The sequence below is a fragment of the Athene noctua genome, chromosome 2, assembly GCF_965140245.1.
Source record: "Athene noctua chromosome 2, bAthNoc1.hap1.1, whole genome shotgun sequence".
NCBI classification, from domain to species: domain Eukaryota; kingdom Metazoa; phylum Chordata; class Aves; order Strigiformes; family Strigidae; genus Athene; species Athene noctua.
The window spans coordinates 97,923,830-97,942,594 of NC_134038.1; the positions used below are offsets into that span (position 1 = coordinate 97,923,830).

Consider the following 18,765-nt stretch of genomic DNA (forward strand, 5'->3'; position numbering starts at 1 on the left):
ACAAAGAGTCAGTGCTGATAAACACACTTTCAGCTAGGTTATCTGCAAATCTTGAATGTAGGATAGTAGGAACTGAAGATGACTCACTGTAGCTTGACAGCTAGGTTGATTGACTAGAAGGAAGAGTGACTCAGAATATCTGACTGACAGCTGGTTGAATGTGAATAAATTCAGGTCACAAATAGAATCACAAGATGTTTTCACCAGGAGTCAATAAAGGAACTACTCTGTAAAAATTTTGGGCTGCTTTTTTTGATGTTTCTTATTAGAAGGTTGTCAATATGGACACGTCTTTTGCTGAATTCGGTTAAGGAATGTACACCATTTTAAAGTTTAAAAAAAAAAAAAAATCTATTGATGTAAATGGGGACCTAGGTGATCTCACCAGGAAAGGGCAGACAGCGGGTTTGCAGATTTTTCGAGTCCCCCATATAAACAGGGGTTGAGGCGTCCTCAGCAAGTTCTCTGGAGAACATATTTTTACAATTCAGCATAGCTGTTGCCAGGGTTTAGCAATATAACCCGAGTTTACTATAACTTTCTGGAGTGTCTCCATAAAGTATACATGGAAAACAGGTCATTAACTCTGTTAGTTCAGCCTTTGGGGATCTTTTCCAGGTTTAAAACCTGTGCAGTTCTGAGCTATGCTGACCTCCACCTTTTACCAACATAGGAAAGACTTTGTGTCATTATAGATGCACCAGTGTTTATGCAGTTCCCTTTTATTTTACCATGAAAGAAGAAAAAATAAAAATGCTCTGCGTTGGAAGCATACTATTAACTTGTTGTGCATGATTTTGAAAGATTACTGAAAAGTAACGTATTTGCAGTTCTGTGAACAGATTTTAAATTCAGAGTTAATACTTGATTTTCGTACTGTATGTGAAATTGATCTGTTTGAAGAACTTTGATGGTTAGAGTGCTGGAGAAATGAGTGTTAGGGGACTTTTTTGTTCTGTAAGACTTATTTTTCTGAATTAAAGAACTCTGGAGTTGGTATGATCTTTAATATTAAAATTCTTGATGTACACAAGGCATTTACATATAGCATGTGTCATTTTCGCAGATATCACAGTTTCAAAAAATACTTCAGCACCACTGCTGTGGTCCACAGAGGCTGAAAGATCTCATTCCCTCTCACAGCATCCTGCAGCTAGCTCTAAAAAACCTGCATTCAATTTATCTGCTTTTGGGTCTCCCTCTCCTGTAAGTACTGCACAGCATTAATTTTAATCAATTTGAATGTGTAGCCATTTTACTAACCTCTTGTCATAATACCTTTCTGTAGTCACTTGGAAACACTTCTGTCTTTAAGACAAGTCAACTCGGGGATTCTCCATTTTACCCTGGAAAGACCACTTATGGTGGTGCAGCCGCAGCAGCAAAAGAGACAAAAGCGCGAATTGCTTCTTATCAGGTATGAGAATAGTAGTGCAGTGTGAGGGAAAATGTAACTGAAATGCCAAAAAGCTGTGAGCAGGGAGCTGAAAATGTGGTAACAGTTCCTATTTTGCCCTCTCAGCCTACACGAGTAGAAAAGAACAATTTCTGTTTAGACTGTTTTTTAAAAGTTTACAAAGAAGTATTTGTCATAATGCACAAGAATGACAGTAGCATCTTATGTTCTGGCTAGTTGTTTGTAGTTGGGATTTCCTGTGTTGTTAAGCTTTTTAGAAAATTACATTTTCTGCCATTGATTGCCTCTGACTTCATTAGGTTAAAACAACTTGTAAATAAAACCAATCATGGCATAACTTCGAAAAGTTGTGTTTATAGCAAAAACTACCTGTCTGATACTTACCTGTAGATCTTATTTACAGCATGGGTGTAGGCATATTTGTGTATATTGTATGAAACTGTGCACTCTTTACTGTAATAGTATCTAAAAGGCAACTTTGCTGATCCTTTACCCTTCTGTTACCTGAAGGGAGGCATGCAGTCCTAAATGCAATTGCAAGATAAACAATAAAATGCTTTCTGTTTTAATACCATTCGGATAGCTCTTGAAAAGCTCTTTGCCCCTAAGAGTTCTTTGTGTTCTAAAATGAACCAGTAAATTACAAATGCTGACAACTCTCAGTAGCTAGAGTTGAATCTAAAAGAAAGTCAATAAAACCTGGTTCAGTTGGAAAGTATTTAAATCAAAATGACCTTTATTTAAAAAAAAAAAGTCACAAGGAACTTTATTTAAGGAACTGGAAATTTGCTGGACCTGTTCTGGCAGCCCATTTCTACCATGGAACAAAGGGACCTACAAGTTCCTGAATTAGTGGAAATGTTGAAAACCTTTGGTTTGTTCTGACTTGGTGTTAAATCAGACTTCAGAACACTCAAAACTTCCTGTAAGCTAGAGTCCTCTTTGGTCAGGTGTTTTTATTTTTTACAAAATAAATGTGGATGATGCTGAAAAGAGGAACCAAAATACTAGCCTTTTAAAGGAGAGACTTGCTTCCTTGTTGCTGCATGCTGTGGATTACAATGAATCTTGCTTGTGTTTTTTACACAATGTATGGTCTCCTTCCTGTCTTCATATAGCAGCATGATAAACATCATGTGGTTACGTGAGGCTTTTAACCAAAAAAAATGTAGTCACACTGAAAGAAGTTTTTTAAAAATTATATTCAAAGTCATGTGGTGCAAATAAAAGTTTACTTTTTTCAGTGTAGTATGTTTAGATCTGTTGCAGTTCAAATCAGATATTTATCTTCCTAAACAGTAAAAAGATCTGTAGTCGGCTGTAATCTTAGGGGAAGGGAGGAAACGGGAGAAGTAAATCTAGAAATTTGTGATGATGGTTGTATACGTTGGTTTTAAGATGGTATGCCATCATGAAACTCTTGAGATCTGGCCTATTACTGAAAGTACTTTCTGCAGCTGAAGCCTTTGTTTCAGTTCTGTTTTCCCGTTTACTGCCTCAGAAATCCTGCAGGCCTGACATCTTCCCTTTTATGACCTTTTACGTTTAAGTATTTCTTTTGTTGCTTTATCCTGTCTGGGGCCTCGCTTACATTTCTATGAAGTCAGTAGAGTATATTTTCTTCTTCATGACTTGAATGCCCAGTGAATGCATTTTTCTCTGTCATCACGAGAGTATTGGTTGTATCATCAGTGCAGCTATAGGGCAAAAATACATGGATGTTTAATTAAAAATCAAACATCATAATATTTGCAATACTAATTTTTCAGCCACCAGTAAGAAGGCAAATGAAAGCTAAACAAGCAAGCGTGCAGTCCTATGGTGTGACAAGTTCCACAGCACGGCGCATCTTGCAGTCATTGGAGAAGATGTCAAGTCCTTTGGCGGTAAATGGCACTCTTTTAAGCTGTTTTATTTCTTGTGTTTGTAAAGCATAGTAGATGTGCCAGTATAGGATGAAGATCTTCTTTATATAGTGTCCAGTTTAATTTATTGCACTGTTTTTTCAACAGGATGCTAAAAGGATTCCGTCTTCTGTTTCTAGACCACTGTCTTCTGTAAGTTGATCACAAACCCCCCAGTTTTTTGTTGGATGGAACCCTATCTTGGGAAGAAACTTGGCCTCTAATATTTAAGCTTTTTTTCTCCTTTAGCCTGTGGACAGGAGCTTGCTGAATATTACTAGCTTCCAATCCAAACGAAGACAGGTAAGAACCAGTAACATCTTAAGCTGAGATAGATAACTTTCTATGCTTTATAGCCATTAGAAGAAATGTCACAAACCTTAATGACAGCATACATACGAATTCAAGTTAATATTAGTGTTACGTGAATTATAGCTGTCTTGGCTCTGTGGAAATTGCTAAAAATGTCTTTTCTACCCACACTAGATGAAGGACTGTGAAGATTACTCAGGTTAAGAATTATATTTTCTTTATGTGGTGGTGTCTTGATGTGTCAATCAAGAACAATTTCTCTGGAACACACAAAGTAGTTTTAGCTTGTCCTGCAACTTGGGGTTAAGTTGCATGTTAATCTTTCTCTTTAGGAAAGCTTTCTTTAGCAGAAATGATCAGAAAGAGAAAATACTGATTGAGTGATCATAAAGACCTTGTGCAGATTTCCATGTTCGTTTTGAGCAGAAAAATAATATTGATGGTTTTTATTACTGCTCAAAGTAAGGAGAAGGAAACTAGTGATGTTTTTTAATCACTTTAATTTGGGGTATCATCGAGTTTATTAAATTGTAAGACCTACAAAAGGCCACTTTAAGATCAGGCAACCGAAGGAACAAAAGTGTGGTTTTTCTTCCATACAAACTTTTCATCTGCTGTTTTAATGAGAAAATGAACAGAACGTCTCAAGAAGTTTCTATGCTAATCTCTTGATTAGAAATATAATTAGTTTTACAGTCACCTCAGTTTACAAACATCTTGGATTTCTTGTACCATCTTTTGCCATATGCTAGATTGCAAGAATGTTGAAAAGTAGAGCATATAATTTCTTTGCCATAAATTATCCAAATAATTGAAAACAAAGCTGGTATGGATTCTCAGTGAAATTGTGGATCTACACCTGTGATGAGGCATTAAGAAAGATCTGCCAGATTTGCAGCGTGGAGCCTGATGTCAGTCAGAAAGTGAATGTTGCACACAGCTGTCACTGGGTAAAAGTAGAGAAATTGTCTATTCATAATACTAGAATTCATAAAATTTGGCAGGGCAAGGGTAGCCCTTGATGAGAAAGGGAGGAGAGGGTTGTGCGTTTTCCTGCTAAAGCAAACATATGGTTGACAGAACACTTGAGCTGTCAGGAAAAATTTCTGCAGGTATTTTTTTGTTGTGTTTTTCTTATTTCAAGGATCTGCACCACACAGAATAGCTCTTATTGTATTAAAAATCTAACTGGGCAACAATTTTTTTTCATTATACATTCCTGTCTAACTAATCTAATATCCTTCTACAATAAAGTCAGCTGCCTAGTAGGTGAAGGGAAGGTGGTGGATGTAGTTTCCTGGATTCTAGTAAGGCTTTTCACACAGTCCGTCACAGCATCCTTCTGGAAAAGCTGTCCAACGGTGGGATGAGCAGGTTCATTGTGTGCTGGGGGCTCAGAGGGTTGCAGTGAATGGGGCTACATATGGCTGGTAACCAGTCACCAGCGGTGTTCTGCAGGGCTCAATTCTAGGGCCAGTGCTGTTCAATTTTTTTATCAATGATCTGGAGGCAGAAGTTGAATGCATCATTAGTGAGTTTGCTTATGATACTAAACTGGGAGGTGCTGTCGACTCTCTGGAAGGACAAGAGGCCTTGCAGAGGGATCTAGCTAGATTGATGTATTGGGCAATCATCAGTGGCATGAAATGGAGCAAGTGCTGGATCTTCATCAGTGACACAGGCAGTGAAATTGAGTGCACCCTCAGCCAGTTTGCAGACGTCACCAGGCTGAGTGGTGCAGCTGACACGCCTGAGGGAGGGGATGCCATCCAGAGAGACCTGGACAAGCTTGAGCAGTGGGCCCATGTGAACCTCATGAGGTTCAGCATGGCCAAGTGCAAGGTCTTGCACCTGGCTCAGGGCAACCCCTGGTTATCAATGCACACTGAGGGATGAAGGGATTAAGAGCATCCTTGCAGAGAAGGACTTGGGGGTACTGGTGGATGAGAAGCTGGGCATGAGCCAGCAGTGTGTGCTCACAGCCCAAAAGGTCAAGTGTATCCTGGGCTGCATCAAGAGAAGCGTGGCCAGCAGGTTGAGGGAGAGGACTCAGTCCCTCAGCTCTGCTCTGCTCTGGTGAGACCCCCCTGGAGTGCTGTGTCCAGCTCTGGGACTTTCAGTACAGGAAGGACATGGACCTGTTGGAGTGGGTTCAGAGGAGGATCACAATATCAGGGGACTGGAGCACCTCTCCTCTGAAGAAAGGCTGAGAGAATTGGGGTTGTTTAGCCTGGAGAAGAGAAGGCTCTGGGGAGACCTTATTGGGGCCTTTCAGTACTTAAAGGGGGTTTATAAGAAGGATAGGGACAGACTTTTTTGTAGGGCCTGTTATAGTATGACAAGGGGTAATGGTTTTAAACTAGAAGAGGGTATATTCAGGCTAGATATAAGGAAGATATTTTTTTAAAATGAGGGTGGTGAAACACTGGGACAGGTTGCCCAGAGAGGTGGTAGCTGCCCCATCCCTGGAAACATTCAAGGTCGGGTTGGCTGGGGCTCTGAGCAACGTGATCTAGTTGAAGACATCCCTGCTCATTGCAGGGGGGGTGAACTAAATGACCTTTAAAGGTCCCTTCCAGCCCAAAATTTTCTAGGATTCTGCACCTGGGATGGAGTAATGCTGGCCACAAGTATAAATTGAGGGAGGAGTGGCTGGAGAGCTGCCCTGCAGAAAGGGATCTGGGGGTGCTGGTTGACAGCAGGCTCAATATGAGTCAGAGCTGTGCCCTGGCAGCCAAGAGAGCAAACTGCATCCTGGGGCACATCAAACACAGCATAACCAGCCAGTCAAGAGGTGATTATCTCGCAGTATTCGGTGTTTGTGTGGCCTTAAAGTGAGTACTGTGTGCAGTTCTGGGCCCCACAATTTAAGAAGGATGTGAAGGTCTTTGAATGCGTCCAGAGGAGGGCAACTGGTGAGAGGGCTGGAAGATGTGTTCTGTGAGGAGCAGCTGAGGACTGTGGGCTTTTGTCTAGTTTGGAGAGAAGGAGGCTGAGAGGTGACCCTGTTGCTCTCTACAGCTTTCTTTGGAGGGGAAGTGGAGAGGGAGGTGCTGATCTCCTCTCCCTTGGATCCAGTGACAGGATGCGTGACTCAAAGCTGCATCAGTCAGGGGAGGTTTAGACTAGACATTAGGAAGTATTTCTTTAGTGAGAGTGAGGTCAAATGCTGGAACAGGCTTTCTGGAGAGGTGGTCAGTGCCCCATGCCTGTCAGTGTTTGAGGCATTTGAACAATGCTCTTAATAACATGATTTGACTTTTCATCAGCCCTGAATTGGTCAGGCACTTGGACTAGATAATCACTGTAGGTCCCTTCTGACTCAACTGTTCTATTCCAGTTCTATTCTATTTGCATTTTTAAACCAGCAATGCACTATCGTTCACTGAAAACAAGTTTGTGAACTTGCATTAATTGATTTTACTCAAGGTTTCAAAATGACTAATAATTTTAGAAAGAAGTACTTTTACTTACTTTATAGAGCATGAATTTTATTACCAAGAACTGGGAGATACTGTGAAATTAAAGCTGCATTTTAAACACGGTTTTCTGTTGATACTAATTTAAATAATAGCATGTATCCTAAATCTGATTATTCTGATCCTTAAGACTGCAGATGGAGCCTTTGGTAAATCTTGTAGCCTTTTGAGGTTTTTCTTGTTTCACAATTCAGTTAAGTCAGTTTTGCAGAATGTGCAGTGTTTTCAGTTAAAAATTAACTCTTGTCTGTGAAAATGCTTTGACAAGGAAAGTTGAACCAGTAATTCTAAATGCATCTAATGCAGCTCTAAAACACTGGAACATACTTCAATGAACTAGACTATTTTAAAATTATTTTACAACTTTTTTCTTTTTCTTTTTTAAGTGTGACTTTAAAGGAAGAAAATGTAGGAAAAATGAAACCCAGAAGCCTGTATAATTAGCTGTTTAATGCTGTGAATGTGAAATTAACAGATTAAGACAGTAAAAAAAAAATCACAAGGTGAAGAGAGGAGAGGAAAAGATGGGAGAATATTATGATAACATGAATTATTTTGATTATAGTAACATGAATTATTTTGTCTATGAAGTTAACTGCCAAATTTTGAAATGGGAATCAGTCAGACTTTGTCTGCTTCTGTAGCTTTTTGGATTTCATAACTGGTTTTCTGGTGATTTCCCTCTACAAGCTAAATACTTTCAACACTTCTAAATAGTTTTCACTGGGTGCTGAGACTGATGGGAGGTTTATAGTTTGTAACTTTTTTCATCAGTAAATGCTGTAGTAATTTGGGCAGATGCAAGGATAATTTGATTGTTCCTTCCCTTTCAAAGATGGAATCACAGCAACCACCTGTACAGAAACTTGTGACACCAAAGGCAATCTCCCTGTCAGTGAGTCGGACCCAGTATTTTAAACCGTCTTTGACTCCAGCTACTGATTCCAGCAAAATTCACCAGAGGGTAGATACAAAGCACAAAGTAAGTAAACTTTCTGGTCCTTATCTGCCTGCTTTTTACAAGCTTGGGATGTCTCTAACCAATTATTGTACTAAGGTGGTTATTTTCAGAATATGTTGATGTGCTATTAGGTCAGGCTGTTCTCAGTGAAAGAATGTTAAAATACAGAAACATTTTCCCTTTCGTATGCTTCTGTACACAAAGCTGTCGTTGATGAAACATGCTGTGTATAAGCTCCTTTAGGTGAGCTATGGGCTCTGAGTGAGATTTCTGGCAATTATGCATTCTGATCACTTTGTTAATTACCCATTCTGGTCCCTTTGGTGTAGATGAAGCCCCTGATAAACTTTCTGTAAAACAGGATTGGCAGCACTTTCAGAAAAAAAACACCCATGGTTCCAGTATCGATCAGAATGTAAAAGTGACCAGATGTTAAGTCTACATGGCCAGTCTTTAGGCCAGAGATCAAAGTGGATAGTCATAGTGGCTAGGGAACAAGCTTAGTAGATGGAGTATATCTAGTGGTACAAATGAAAAAACACAACACAAAATATGTGTGGGTGGTTGTCTTTGCTTTGTGTATAGTTTATAAATACATTCAGATAAATTTTGAAACTTCACTTGCAGAGCATGAGAGAGAAGAGTTTTCCTGCAGAACAGCAAGTAAAACCATCTGAAAGGTATGACAAATATATTAATTTAAAGCACTTTGAAAGAAGAAAGTTCTCTCCTTTGTCACTACAGTTTGCATGCCTGTGTTCTTTTGGAAGGGCAGTAACAGTTCTCAGGACAGTGAAAAAATTGTATTATGAGAGAGTTCAACCATTTGGGCATCTTGATGTTTATTAGGGGGACAGCTGTTAATTTCAGCTAATTATTTCATTGCTTGGAGGCTGAAAGCTTGATCCTAATGAAATCATTATTTCTGAAAGATTATAAGGTAATGTGGCTTACAGTTCAGGACTAGATTTAATTTTTAGGTTTTTTTTTCCTTCAAAGAGTAAAAAACCAATGTTCCTCCACATTTTTTATGGCGAGGTAATTTGTCTGCTCGGTGAGATTGCACAAAAAGCATGGGCTCTTTAGAATGATTTGAGGCCAAATGACAACTTGTCTCTAAAACACAAAATTCCAGGAGAGTTAATAATTATATTTCTTCCTGGGGAGATTGTCTTGCATTACACTGCTTTCTTGGTTTAGGTAGAATGACCACCTCCAGGTAATTTTGATAGCTCTTCCTTCTGGGCAAGTAGTCTTTTGGGTAATGCTTGAATTAAGACACTGCATTCAAAGGATATTTTTTTTGGAGGGTTTGTCCCTTTCAAAGAACAGTAGTAGGGAATTGTATTTTGTTGTTTCTGTGTTCATCTTCCAAGCAATTCTTATGGTGCCTTGGGCATTCTTTGGCTTGCAAAAAAAAAATTCAAACCAAACCTTTGTTTTGTTTTGTCATCTAATAGTTTGACTTCACAGCAGCCACCTTTTCAGGGGTGTCAAAAATTGGCTCTAAGGTTTCGGCATATGTGCAAACAGATGTTAGGTTTTAACTTTGGGTTTTCAAACTGTTCTAAATTTTCTTTGGTAGAACTCATTTCTTTTCCTCCATGTAGAAGGGAGATCCAGAAAACTGATACTGCTTTCTATTTGGTTCACATGTTTTATGACTATGTTCTACTTTTGTCTGTAAAGTAGATGGTCCTTTTTAAAAAATTGTTTTATAAAGCCAGTCTCTCTTGGCTGTCATGTTCTAGAGCAGGAACACAACACTCTTAAGGGGTAGCTGACCAGAGTCCCTTCATGCAGCTAACCTGCAGGACTTTGGAACATCTGTTCAGCCTACTAAAGGCTATTTAGTTTTAAAATCTGGGTCAGAATAGTGGGTTGGACTTACTTGCTTGAAGACAGAAGACTCTCTTTGCCCCTTAGAAGCTGACAGGTGTTAACAGACAAGAGGAGTACGGGCTATTATAGACAGGCTATAATTGTCTGAATAAAGCTCTATTTTGACATGAGATTTTTTTTCAGAATTCGAATCGGTTGTCAGTTTGGATTAGAGAAAAGTTTGAGCATATGGCCTTAAGGATCTGTCTTCGTCTCAGTGGTTACAGTGCTAAGCAGACTGTTTGCAAGTGTCTGACAAGTTTAGACCAATTCTTTTCCTCAGTCTTCTGGAAACTTGACCTGGTGTCTTCTAGTGTGATCAAATATACTTTTGTAATGACTGACTGCTTGGCTGCAGGATAAGCTTTGATATGGTAATTTTTCCAGGGATACTTCATTTTGATGCTATACTGCTTTTTGTTGTTGTTATTCCCTAGTTCACTTCTGGTTTGGGGTGTGGTGTGGGTTTCTTGGATTTTTTGTTTGCTTGTTCTGAGGGGTGTTGTGGGGTTGTTTGTTTTGGTTTTGGTGTGGGTTTTTTGTTTTTTTTTTCTTTTCTTTTCCCCTTGGATTAGAAAATCTTTCTGGTTTGGATCTAGGCTCTTGTAATGAACAGAGAAATGCCTTTGTACGCCTTACAAAAGGGATCTTTATTCATCTCTGAAAAGACTTCCGGAATGTTGGCATACCCAAACACCTCTGCTGCTTCTGCTGATGGCCCCAGAAAAGCCTGAGGTCCTTCTGAAGCTTCTGCTGTATTATCTTGCCACACAAGTTTAAGCCTCTCTTTTCCATAAGAGCTGTTGGCAGCATTTCACGTGTGCACGCATGCACGCGCTCTCTCTCTCCATATGTATATTTTTAGTTGTTCTTTTACATCCCTGCAAAGATACATCGTCATCACAGAATCGAAGAACTGGCAGTCAAAATTCCACTGTCTGGACTATTAAAAGGAAACATTAGAAAATAACAATCTAAATCAGTTCTTCTATTTCAGGTCTTCTGGCTTAGTCATCATTCCTTTATGATATTTTGACTGTTTCTTATCTATGTCTTTCTCTTGGCTGCTCTTATTCATGCAGCTTTGCTGGTTAGAGCGTCAGGTATTTACCAGTATTTAGTAACATGTGGAACAGTTGAAAGGAGCAGTTTAGGACAGCCTCCCTCCCCTTGGGACCTATGACCAAGTTTAAGATACCCTTGGACTGAATTAAGGTGAAACAACACCAGCCAACCAGTTGAACAATGTATTAGTACAAAATACAAGGCAAGTGATTAGATACAGTAACTCAATGGCAACTATTTGGCTGGGTAAGCAAGTCCCGTGCTACTTGTTTTTACTTGGATCTAGTTTTAATTCGTTAAAGAGAAAGAAGGGGGGGGGGAAGAGAGAAAGATACCACCACCTGTGGATCCAGCAGTGTCCCATTGGTTCTCTTGATTCTCGGTGTCTTGGTGGTGGAGGTGTCCCCCCTAGCTTCTGATGGTACCATTTTTATACAGCCCGAGTCCCAAAATCTCTGCCTGGTTTCAGGAAACTTCATGCATATGCATGGAGGGTGTGGTGTCATGTGATGGTAGGCGTGGTCTGCTTTGGTGCATGCTCGGTGTGTCTGGGGTGGTTGCAGGGAGATTATTCTGGGGGTCACATCATATCAAAGTCTACAACCCAGTACCCTATGCCTGCGCAGTTAGTTGTTGGCAGGAATTAAAATCACGGGTTCTTGCCTAGTTCAAAACCACAGGACGTACTATTGTTTGGTCCTGCCTCTGCGGGGCCGGAAACTGGTGTTTTGTTCTTGCTTGTGGTTTCCTCCATACCAGGAGTGTTTAAGGCAAATGTCTGTGCATGTGTACACCACAGGGTATCAGTTCTAGGACTAACAGTGGCTATAATAGTTTGAAATAGTTGTTTTTAAAAAAATTCCCTGTTTTTTTTTTTTCTTTTTTGCCTTTCTCAACCCATGTATCGTTATTCTGTCCCAGCAATTCAACCTACCCCAAATTTGGTACTCCTGCATCCAATGGTCTGTCTTCAGGAGGAGGAATGGGTGGTGGTGGCAAGATGAGAAGGGAAAGAGAACACTATGTATCAAAACTTGGACAGGAACAACAGGTAAGGGACTAAGGTTGATTGCTCTCACTGAGATTACTGAAGTAACTAGCTAAGTATGCTAGTTTTACTGCCTCATAGTAATTTATAATAATGCACTTCATTTTTGTGTTTTTTTCGCTTTGGGTTTCAGGGCAAGCTCAAATTTATTCATCTGTTTAAGTGCTTTAACTTTGGTTTTATATCTTTGAAATCTGTAGTCATAGTATCTTGAAGAGGCTTCATGCTATAAAGTTTCTCATTAGCAGCTGAATGAACAAATTTTGGTGGAGTTTTGCAGAGTTTTAATAAAGGAATGATGCTTGAAACAAGTGCCAAGAAAGTAAACAAAGTGTATTTAATTTTGTTATTTCATATTTAAGTTCTGTAGAAAGATACAGGCCAAGAGTCTGAAGCAGAAGACAGTGTTCTGCATGTCTGCTGATAATAATTTGCAGTTTTTGGCACTTAAACTCATTGCGAGAGGTTTTTTCTTGTTTCAATGGGAAAAGTCCATTTAATGAAACTGTGGTCGTGACTATCCCGAAGATTATTTTTCTGATTGGATTTTATATAAGCTGCATACTACTGCATCTTAAATATAAAAAATTTAAATCAGTCTTCTGGCTGATGGAAAATGACAAAATAGTAAATACTGGAGAATGTTTCTGTAACACAAATGGTCTGAATATGGAGGTCCAATAGACTCTTCAAATCAAAACTCTGAATGATTTAAGCTATAGAATACTTTAAATTTCTGTAGTAGCAACTTGTATCTGTGCTTAGTCACTTCTGGGTACATGTTGGTACTACTGTGCAAATTGTGATTAGATTGCCTATTTCCATTTGCACCCTAACTAATCTAATCTTGGTAATCATATAGTTTAAAAGGCAAGGATACAACCAGTTTTAAGGTACACAGGTTTCTGAGTTTTAAATTTGCATCCTGATAACATGGTATAGACTATATTTACCAGAGTGTGGTCTTCTATGCTGCTAGTCAGGCTTCCTTTTTTTGGCATTTTATGCTTTGGCTTGCTTTGGGATTTTTGATAGTCTAAGGAACCCCTGTACTTCTTTAAAATTTTTCAAGTTTACTTCAGGAGTGACTTCAGAAACTTTGGCAGGTCTCCTGTCTAATTTTGCAAGAGGAACACTTTCTCATTTGCCTTGAGAGTGTACTTGTAATTGAAGAGATGAGAGGATAATTAAAAAGTTTGATGTTACTCTAGATTTTTCATAACTAAAGTACAGAAAACAAAAGTAAATCTGATCGGTGCCCCTATGTTCTGCACAGGTAACAATTTTGAGCTAACTTTCAGGATTCTTACCAGACTGGTGATGAATGTAGTATTAAATGGAAACATGCCTGCCATAAATTAAAATGACATGGCAGACTGAGGTGGGAAGGTCAGGATTCCTGTTGAAAACTTGCTCTGTCTTAATCTATAGCTCTCTCTGTATATATTTATCTTTGTTAAGAAATTAAGGATGGGACAAGGTAGGAAGGTAGTATGTCTTGTAAGAGAAGAACTAAATTTTACAACTTTTTAAAGAAAGAGAAAAATTTAAAATTTGCAACAATAAAAATTTACACCTAGGCAGTGGAAGAACCAGTACTACCGAAGGTACCCCTTCCCATCGGTACTGCATCGCTGCCTTCCTTCACCTTTAGTTTTCTTGCCAGTAGCACTGTCTCATCGTCACCAAGTACTGTTTCAACAGCAGTGATGAACAAGGTAAATTTTTATTGTATATTGGGAATGCTTTTTTAGGATGAGTATACATCTGCTTTGTTTCATGTTAACTTCCTCCGTGGTGCTCATGAAACCTAACAACATTAGTTTATATCCTGTTGAATAAATCAGGGTTGTATTCTGATTTGGAGGAGGGGGGGGGGGGGGGGAGACATAAAGTTTTTGATTCAGCCCCTGTCCATCTTATACTTTGCAAACTTCTAGTTAACATAATTGTGTAACTGCTTCCAATGCTATGGAGATTTTGTTGGAATCTTATGACAAGTTAAATTAATAAATTAGAGGTAGCATTAATGGTCGTATGAGCCTAGTGTAGAATGTGAGCCTAGGGTACAGTAATTGGAATATTACTGCAGAAAAATAAACATTCATCTGTTCCAGAGTACTTAATATTTTATGTTTTGAAGCAGGTTATCTGCTTTAACATGTTGAGATATTTGCTGATGCTCTGAATAGAATTGAGCTGAGTTTAGTTTAAGATTCTTGCTGCCTGGTCTGCTTTTCCATATATTTAATAGATCTAAGCAGCATCTCATTTTTTTCTCTTGGTTTATGGGATTTGGTTTTGATGATACTGTACTATATGCTTATCTACAAGCTTCATTTTCTTTTATTATAACTCCTATCTGTGGATTAGAAATAAATACTAAACATCAGATTCCCCAACTTCACAGAAGAACATCTATTAGATAAGTGAACTCAGGTAGCTGCTATTTATTTAGCCAGGGTGTTTTTCTTTTAGATACAAAGCTAATTCTTTTGAAAATACAGGTACAACCAGCAAGTAATGTTGGCAGTCCTGTGTTCAGATTTTCATCTCCAATTGTGAAATCTACTGAGGCGGAAGTGCTACCTCCGTTGTCTGTAAGTAAAATAAGTAAAGCTCAACCTTTCTTCAAGGCTTTAGTAGAATACTGCAGAACAATTAAGCAGAATTGGCCCTGATAATGGGGAAAAGAAATGTATAGGTTTCTGGCTTATAATTTGTCACTTAGCATGTATACCAAAAGTTTGAAGATAGGATTTCAGATTATTATTTGTGTGTGAAATTTGATTAAAGTTTCTTTAGTTTCAGGATCTAAAAAGTCTCTCTTTTTTTCATAGCAGATTGGGTTTACATTTAGTGTTCCTGTTGTAAAATCAACAGAGCTTTCTGGATCCAGTGATACACCAGTGACATCCTTACTTACTCTAGGTAACAGAAATGCTGATTTTATTTATTTTGTATACTTAAATACTAAATCTATCCTTTCTGAACATATTAGCCAGGTAAAGTGACAGATCTGCTTTTTAACCAAATTGGAATTATAAACTGTTGTAAACAAGGTAGAATTTTGAATATTCTGATATAAGAAGCATGAAACTTGGAAATCCTTGTTTCTAGCAAATGTGAATATATTTTAAGTGGATTTCTTAAGATGTTTTTGTTTTGTTTTTAAAGATACCACCACTGTAAACAGCACCAGCAATAAGATGGGAAAAGAAGAAGAATACAATGGCCCCTCCAAACCTGCAAAGATCTTAAAAGAAGGAAGTGTGTTAGACATTCTAAAAAGCCCTGGTAAGATAATGAACTCCTTTTAAAAAAATATTGCAAAAAATATGCTAGCATATAACAGCATTGATTTTTAAAAAGCCCACCACCACAGCAACATAAAAACCTCTTTGGCACTGTTAGTTGCAGTATTAGCTATAAATACAAGCATAGGACAATGTTAACGTTAAACACTGCATCTGTTATCGTTGATATCCCCTTCTAAGTGACTTTTGCTAAAAAGAAAACCACACCTTCAAACCAGATGCATTGCTTTTCCTTGATCATGTAACTGAAGTATAAAGAGAATTAGTCAAATTTTAAATGAGTAAAATTCATTTTAAATTAATATTATAAATTAATAAAATTTGTGGAATTGGAAAGGAAATGTTTGTAAAATGCTTTACAAACATTCCTCTCTCACCTTCACCACCTCTGGAAATTAAGAATAGTAAAGACAGTTTCATTCCCAAAGATGTTCCCAAAGCTGCAAATTTTTGGCTTTAAATGATAACAGTTACTATGGATTCACATGTAAATTTTAAGTAGAAGTGGGCTGTTTCACTTTAAAAACCCTTTTTAAATTTTTACTTTTTAAGTAGTTGAAGTTGTTTTCAACTGTTTAATAAAGTGTGTGTAGGTCATGTTTTTTGTTTTAAGAAGAAGGGCTTTATTGAATTTGATCTTTTCCCATAAACCTTCAGTTGCATCAGGACCCTTTTTTTTTTTTTTTTAAAATGAAATGACAAATCTATGTACTTCTTAAGAAGGCAGTGCTTTTTTTATATTGGAAAGAACTGTGAGAGAAAATACACTGTGCATTTTATTTAAGAAAAGACCTATGTGTGAAGTGACATGCATTTTCTTTATCTTAAGAGAAGCAGGTTCTAAATCCACACTGTTCAAAGACTCCACTTCCAATACAAAAAAAACCCCAGCTCTAAACCAACATAATAATAATAATAAAAAAACCTCTTCATTTTAGCTTTGAAAGTAATTTGTGGTGCAGTTGAAGATGCATTGCCATAGCATTTTCTTTAGTGTTTCCATATTGGTGGTTCTTATTTTCAATTAAAATTGGCACCTTTAAATAAGGATTTGGCCTGTGTCCAGTGCATTTTGAACACAGATTATAGATAACAATTGGTCTGTTGTCTTCATATTTATTACTTAATTAATACTCATTATCTGTGGTGAAATACCATGTGGATTGCTGCTCCAACTACCAGCTGCTGTACAGCTACTGAAGTAAATGTGAATCATCTACTACGGCAGAAATAGCTTTAGAAATTTGATTTGATTGGGCATGGTATCTTAAGATGAAATTGGATTATATCTAGTCTATAATGGACAGTCAGCTTTCAGTACTGTTTGTTCACACTTGTATCTACCAGTGAAGATTTGTATTTAAAACTTTCTTGGAACTGAAGAGTTAAATCTAACTTTAAATAAATGTTCTGTCGTGTCCCAGTGCAGCATATGAAATTTCATCCCTTTAGATAGATTTCCAGGGACTTCCTCTTGCAGTTAGTTGGAATGTATAGTTGTAAGTGTTGACACTTGGTTTAAATTTATGCCATCTAGTATTGTAGGTAATTTACATGTAGTGAGGGTACTGCTTTATCAGTAAGACATCTTCCTGTTTATTTTTTTTCTAGGCTTTATGACTGCGAAAACACATTCCTCTACATCTGCACAGCCCGTTACAAGCACAGTGGTCTATACAAGGCCTGCAATAAGTAGTTTTTCTGCAGGTAAAGACACCTCTAAACAAGCATCCTCATTTTGGCAGTCTGACACATACAACCCATGTCTGCAAAACAAAACCACAGATGGCAAATATGTAACATGTGAAGCTGCTCAAGTGTCAACAGTTGAGAATACGAAGCAGACAATAAGCTCAAGTCAATGTGTCACCTCTAAAGCAGTAGTCCCTACAACAGGAACATTGGGCTTTGAAGACAAATTTAAAACAGCACCCAACATGTGGGATTGTGATACTTGTCTGGTCCAGAACAAACCTGAAGCTGCAAAATGTGTAGCATGTGAGACACCAAAGCCTGGAACAGGAGTAATGCCTGCTCTGACATTGCCAGTGGTCACAGACAGCTCGGTGACAGTGACGTCTTCCTCCAGCAGCACTGACACAACAGTCACTCTGGGGTTTGGAGACAAATTTAAGAAGCCAAAAGGCTCTTGGGACTGTGCAGTGTGCCTTGTTTCAAATAAGGCAGAAGACAGCAAATGTGTAGCTTGTCAGTCCGAGAAACCAGGTGTGTGTTCTTCTCTTTTCTGTTGTTTCAATCTCAGCCTCTGTGCGTTTGTTACAGAATAAAATATGTTGCATATAAAAACCATTTTCAGCACCATGGCTGTATGCCAGACAGGATGGATTAGTGCCTGTCTGCAGGAGTGGTTACAGGCACTTCTGAGGTCTTAGCCCAGATTCCAGCCTGTCACATGGATTGAACTGATTGTGAAATGTATTAGTACAGAGCTGAATTGAAGCAAATACACCCTGCTTTGCAACTGGCAAGGAAAGGACTAAACTGGATGCCTTATCTAACTATTTACTCATTTTAATTTGGGGAAGAGTGAACTCCATAGCAAGTTAAAAAATACTGTTAGTTATTTTTTTCCTTTCTAAACGTAAGTAGAAACAGTATTAACAGAACGTGGCTAAAAATGTCTCCACTCAGCATGTGTGTGTAATTGAGCAGAGGTATGAAGCCAGAGTTCAAGACAGTGTAGTCTTTAACTAGTTGCCTTAAGCTAAAACAAAACTGTATGTTCAGCTATGCCTGTGAAGGCCAGTGGTAGCTTTCCAGAACATGGGTGACCTTGTTCTGGAAGGTCGAGGTCCTTCCAGACCTTGAGGAGGTGGGCACCTTCTTCAGTGCAGTGCTGGGTTGTTTCCCATTGTATGTGATTGTAATTGATTTTGAGTGTGCTGAGTTTATTGCTTTTAAAGCAGAAATAATTATTTTAGTGTTAAATTTCATTGGCTCTTAACATAATTTAATATACTATTAGGTCAAAAAACACCTTTGGAAATATATCCTGGGAGAAAAAAAGAAGTCTTAAGATGGACTAGATTGTGCTTTTGTAATCATCCTGTACAGCAAGAGTGGAATTTCTTCAGATAAGATAATGCATTTCAGAGGGAGCTTATTCTCATGGATTTTCAGCCTCAGACTGATCAGCTGGCACTTTTGTCTGAGACTGTAGCCATTGCAAGGAGGAATTTTGGATCTGAGGGGTTTGCCATGACCATCATGGTGCAGAGAATTGCACAGTTGTATTACATCTGTCAAGGGGATGAGTAAGGCAAGTAAAACAAGAGGATAAAAATTCTCTGGGTGTGCTGTGGAAGAGAAGACCCATTCCTGTCTTCACTGTTTAGAATTTGAGGTATTACCCACTGTCTC

General features: G+C 38.3%; 1 protein-coding gene across 5 annotated transcripts in view; it reads left to right on the top strand.

Moving 5' to 3' along the window:
- The window catches only part of NUP153 (nucleoporin 153), a 46,785-nt gene that overhangs the window by 18,586 nt on the left and 9,434 nt on the right, over positions 1–18,765 (top strand). For 3 of the 5 annotated variants that reach the window (XM_074899700.1, XM_074899702.1, XM_074899703.1), the window contains exons 4-16: positions 1,067–1,206; positions 1,289–1,417; positions 3,187–3,303; positions 3,430–3,474; positions 3,571–3,624; positions 7,948–8,094; positions 8,701–8,753; positions 11,941–12,070; positions 13,648–13,785; positions 14,575–14,667; positions 14,908–14,998; positions 15,245–15,364; positions 16,996–17,610. In XM_074899700.1, coding sequence (XP_074755801.1) covers positions 1,067–1,206; positions 1,289–1,417; positions 3,187–3,303; positions 3,430–3,474; positions 3,571–3,624; positions 7,948–8,094; positions 8,701–8,753; positions 11,941–12,070; positions 13,648–13,785; positions 14,575–14,667; positions 14,908–14,998; positions 15,245–15,364; positions 16,996–17,610 — 1,872 coding nt within the window. The remainder of the gene's footprint in view (positions 1–1,066; positions 1,207–1,288; positions 1,418–3,186; positions 3,304–3,429; positions 3,475–3,570; positions 3,625–7,947; positions 8,095–8,700; positions 8,754–11,940; positions 12,071–13,647; positions 13,786–14,574; positions 14,668–14,907; positions 14,999–15,244; positions 15,365–16,995; positions 17,611–18,765) is intronic. The other 2 variants (XM_074899704.1, XM_074899701.1) reach the window with 2 other exon arrangements.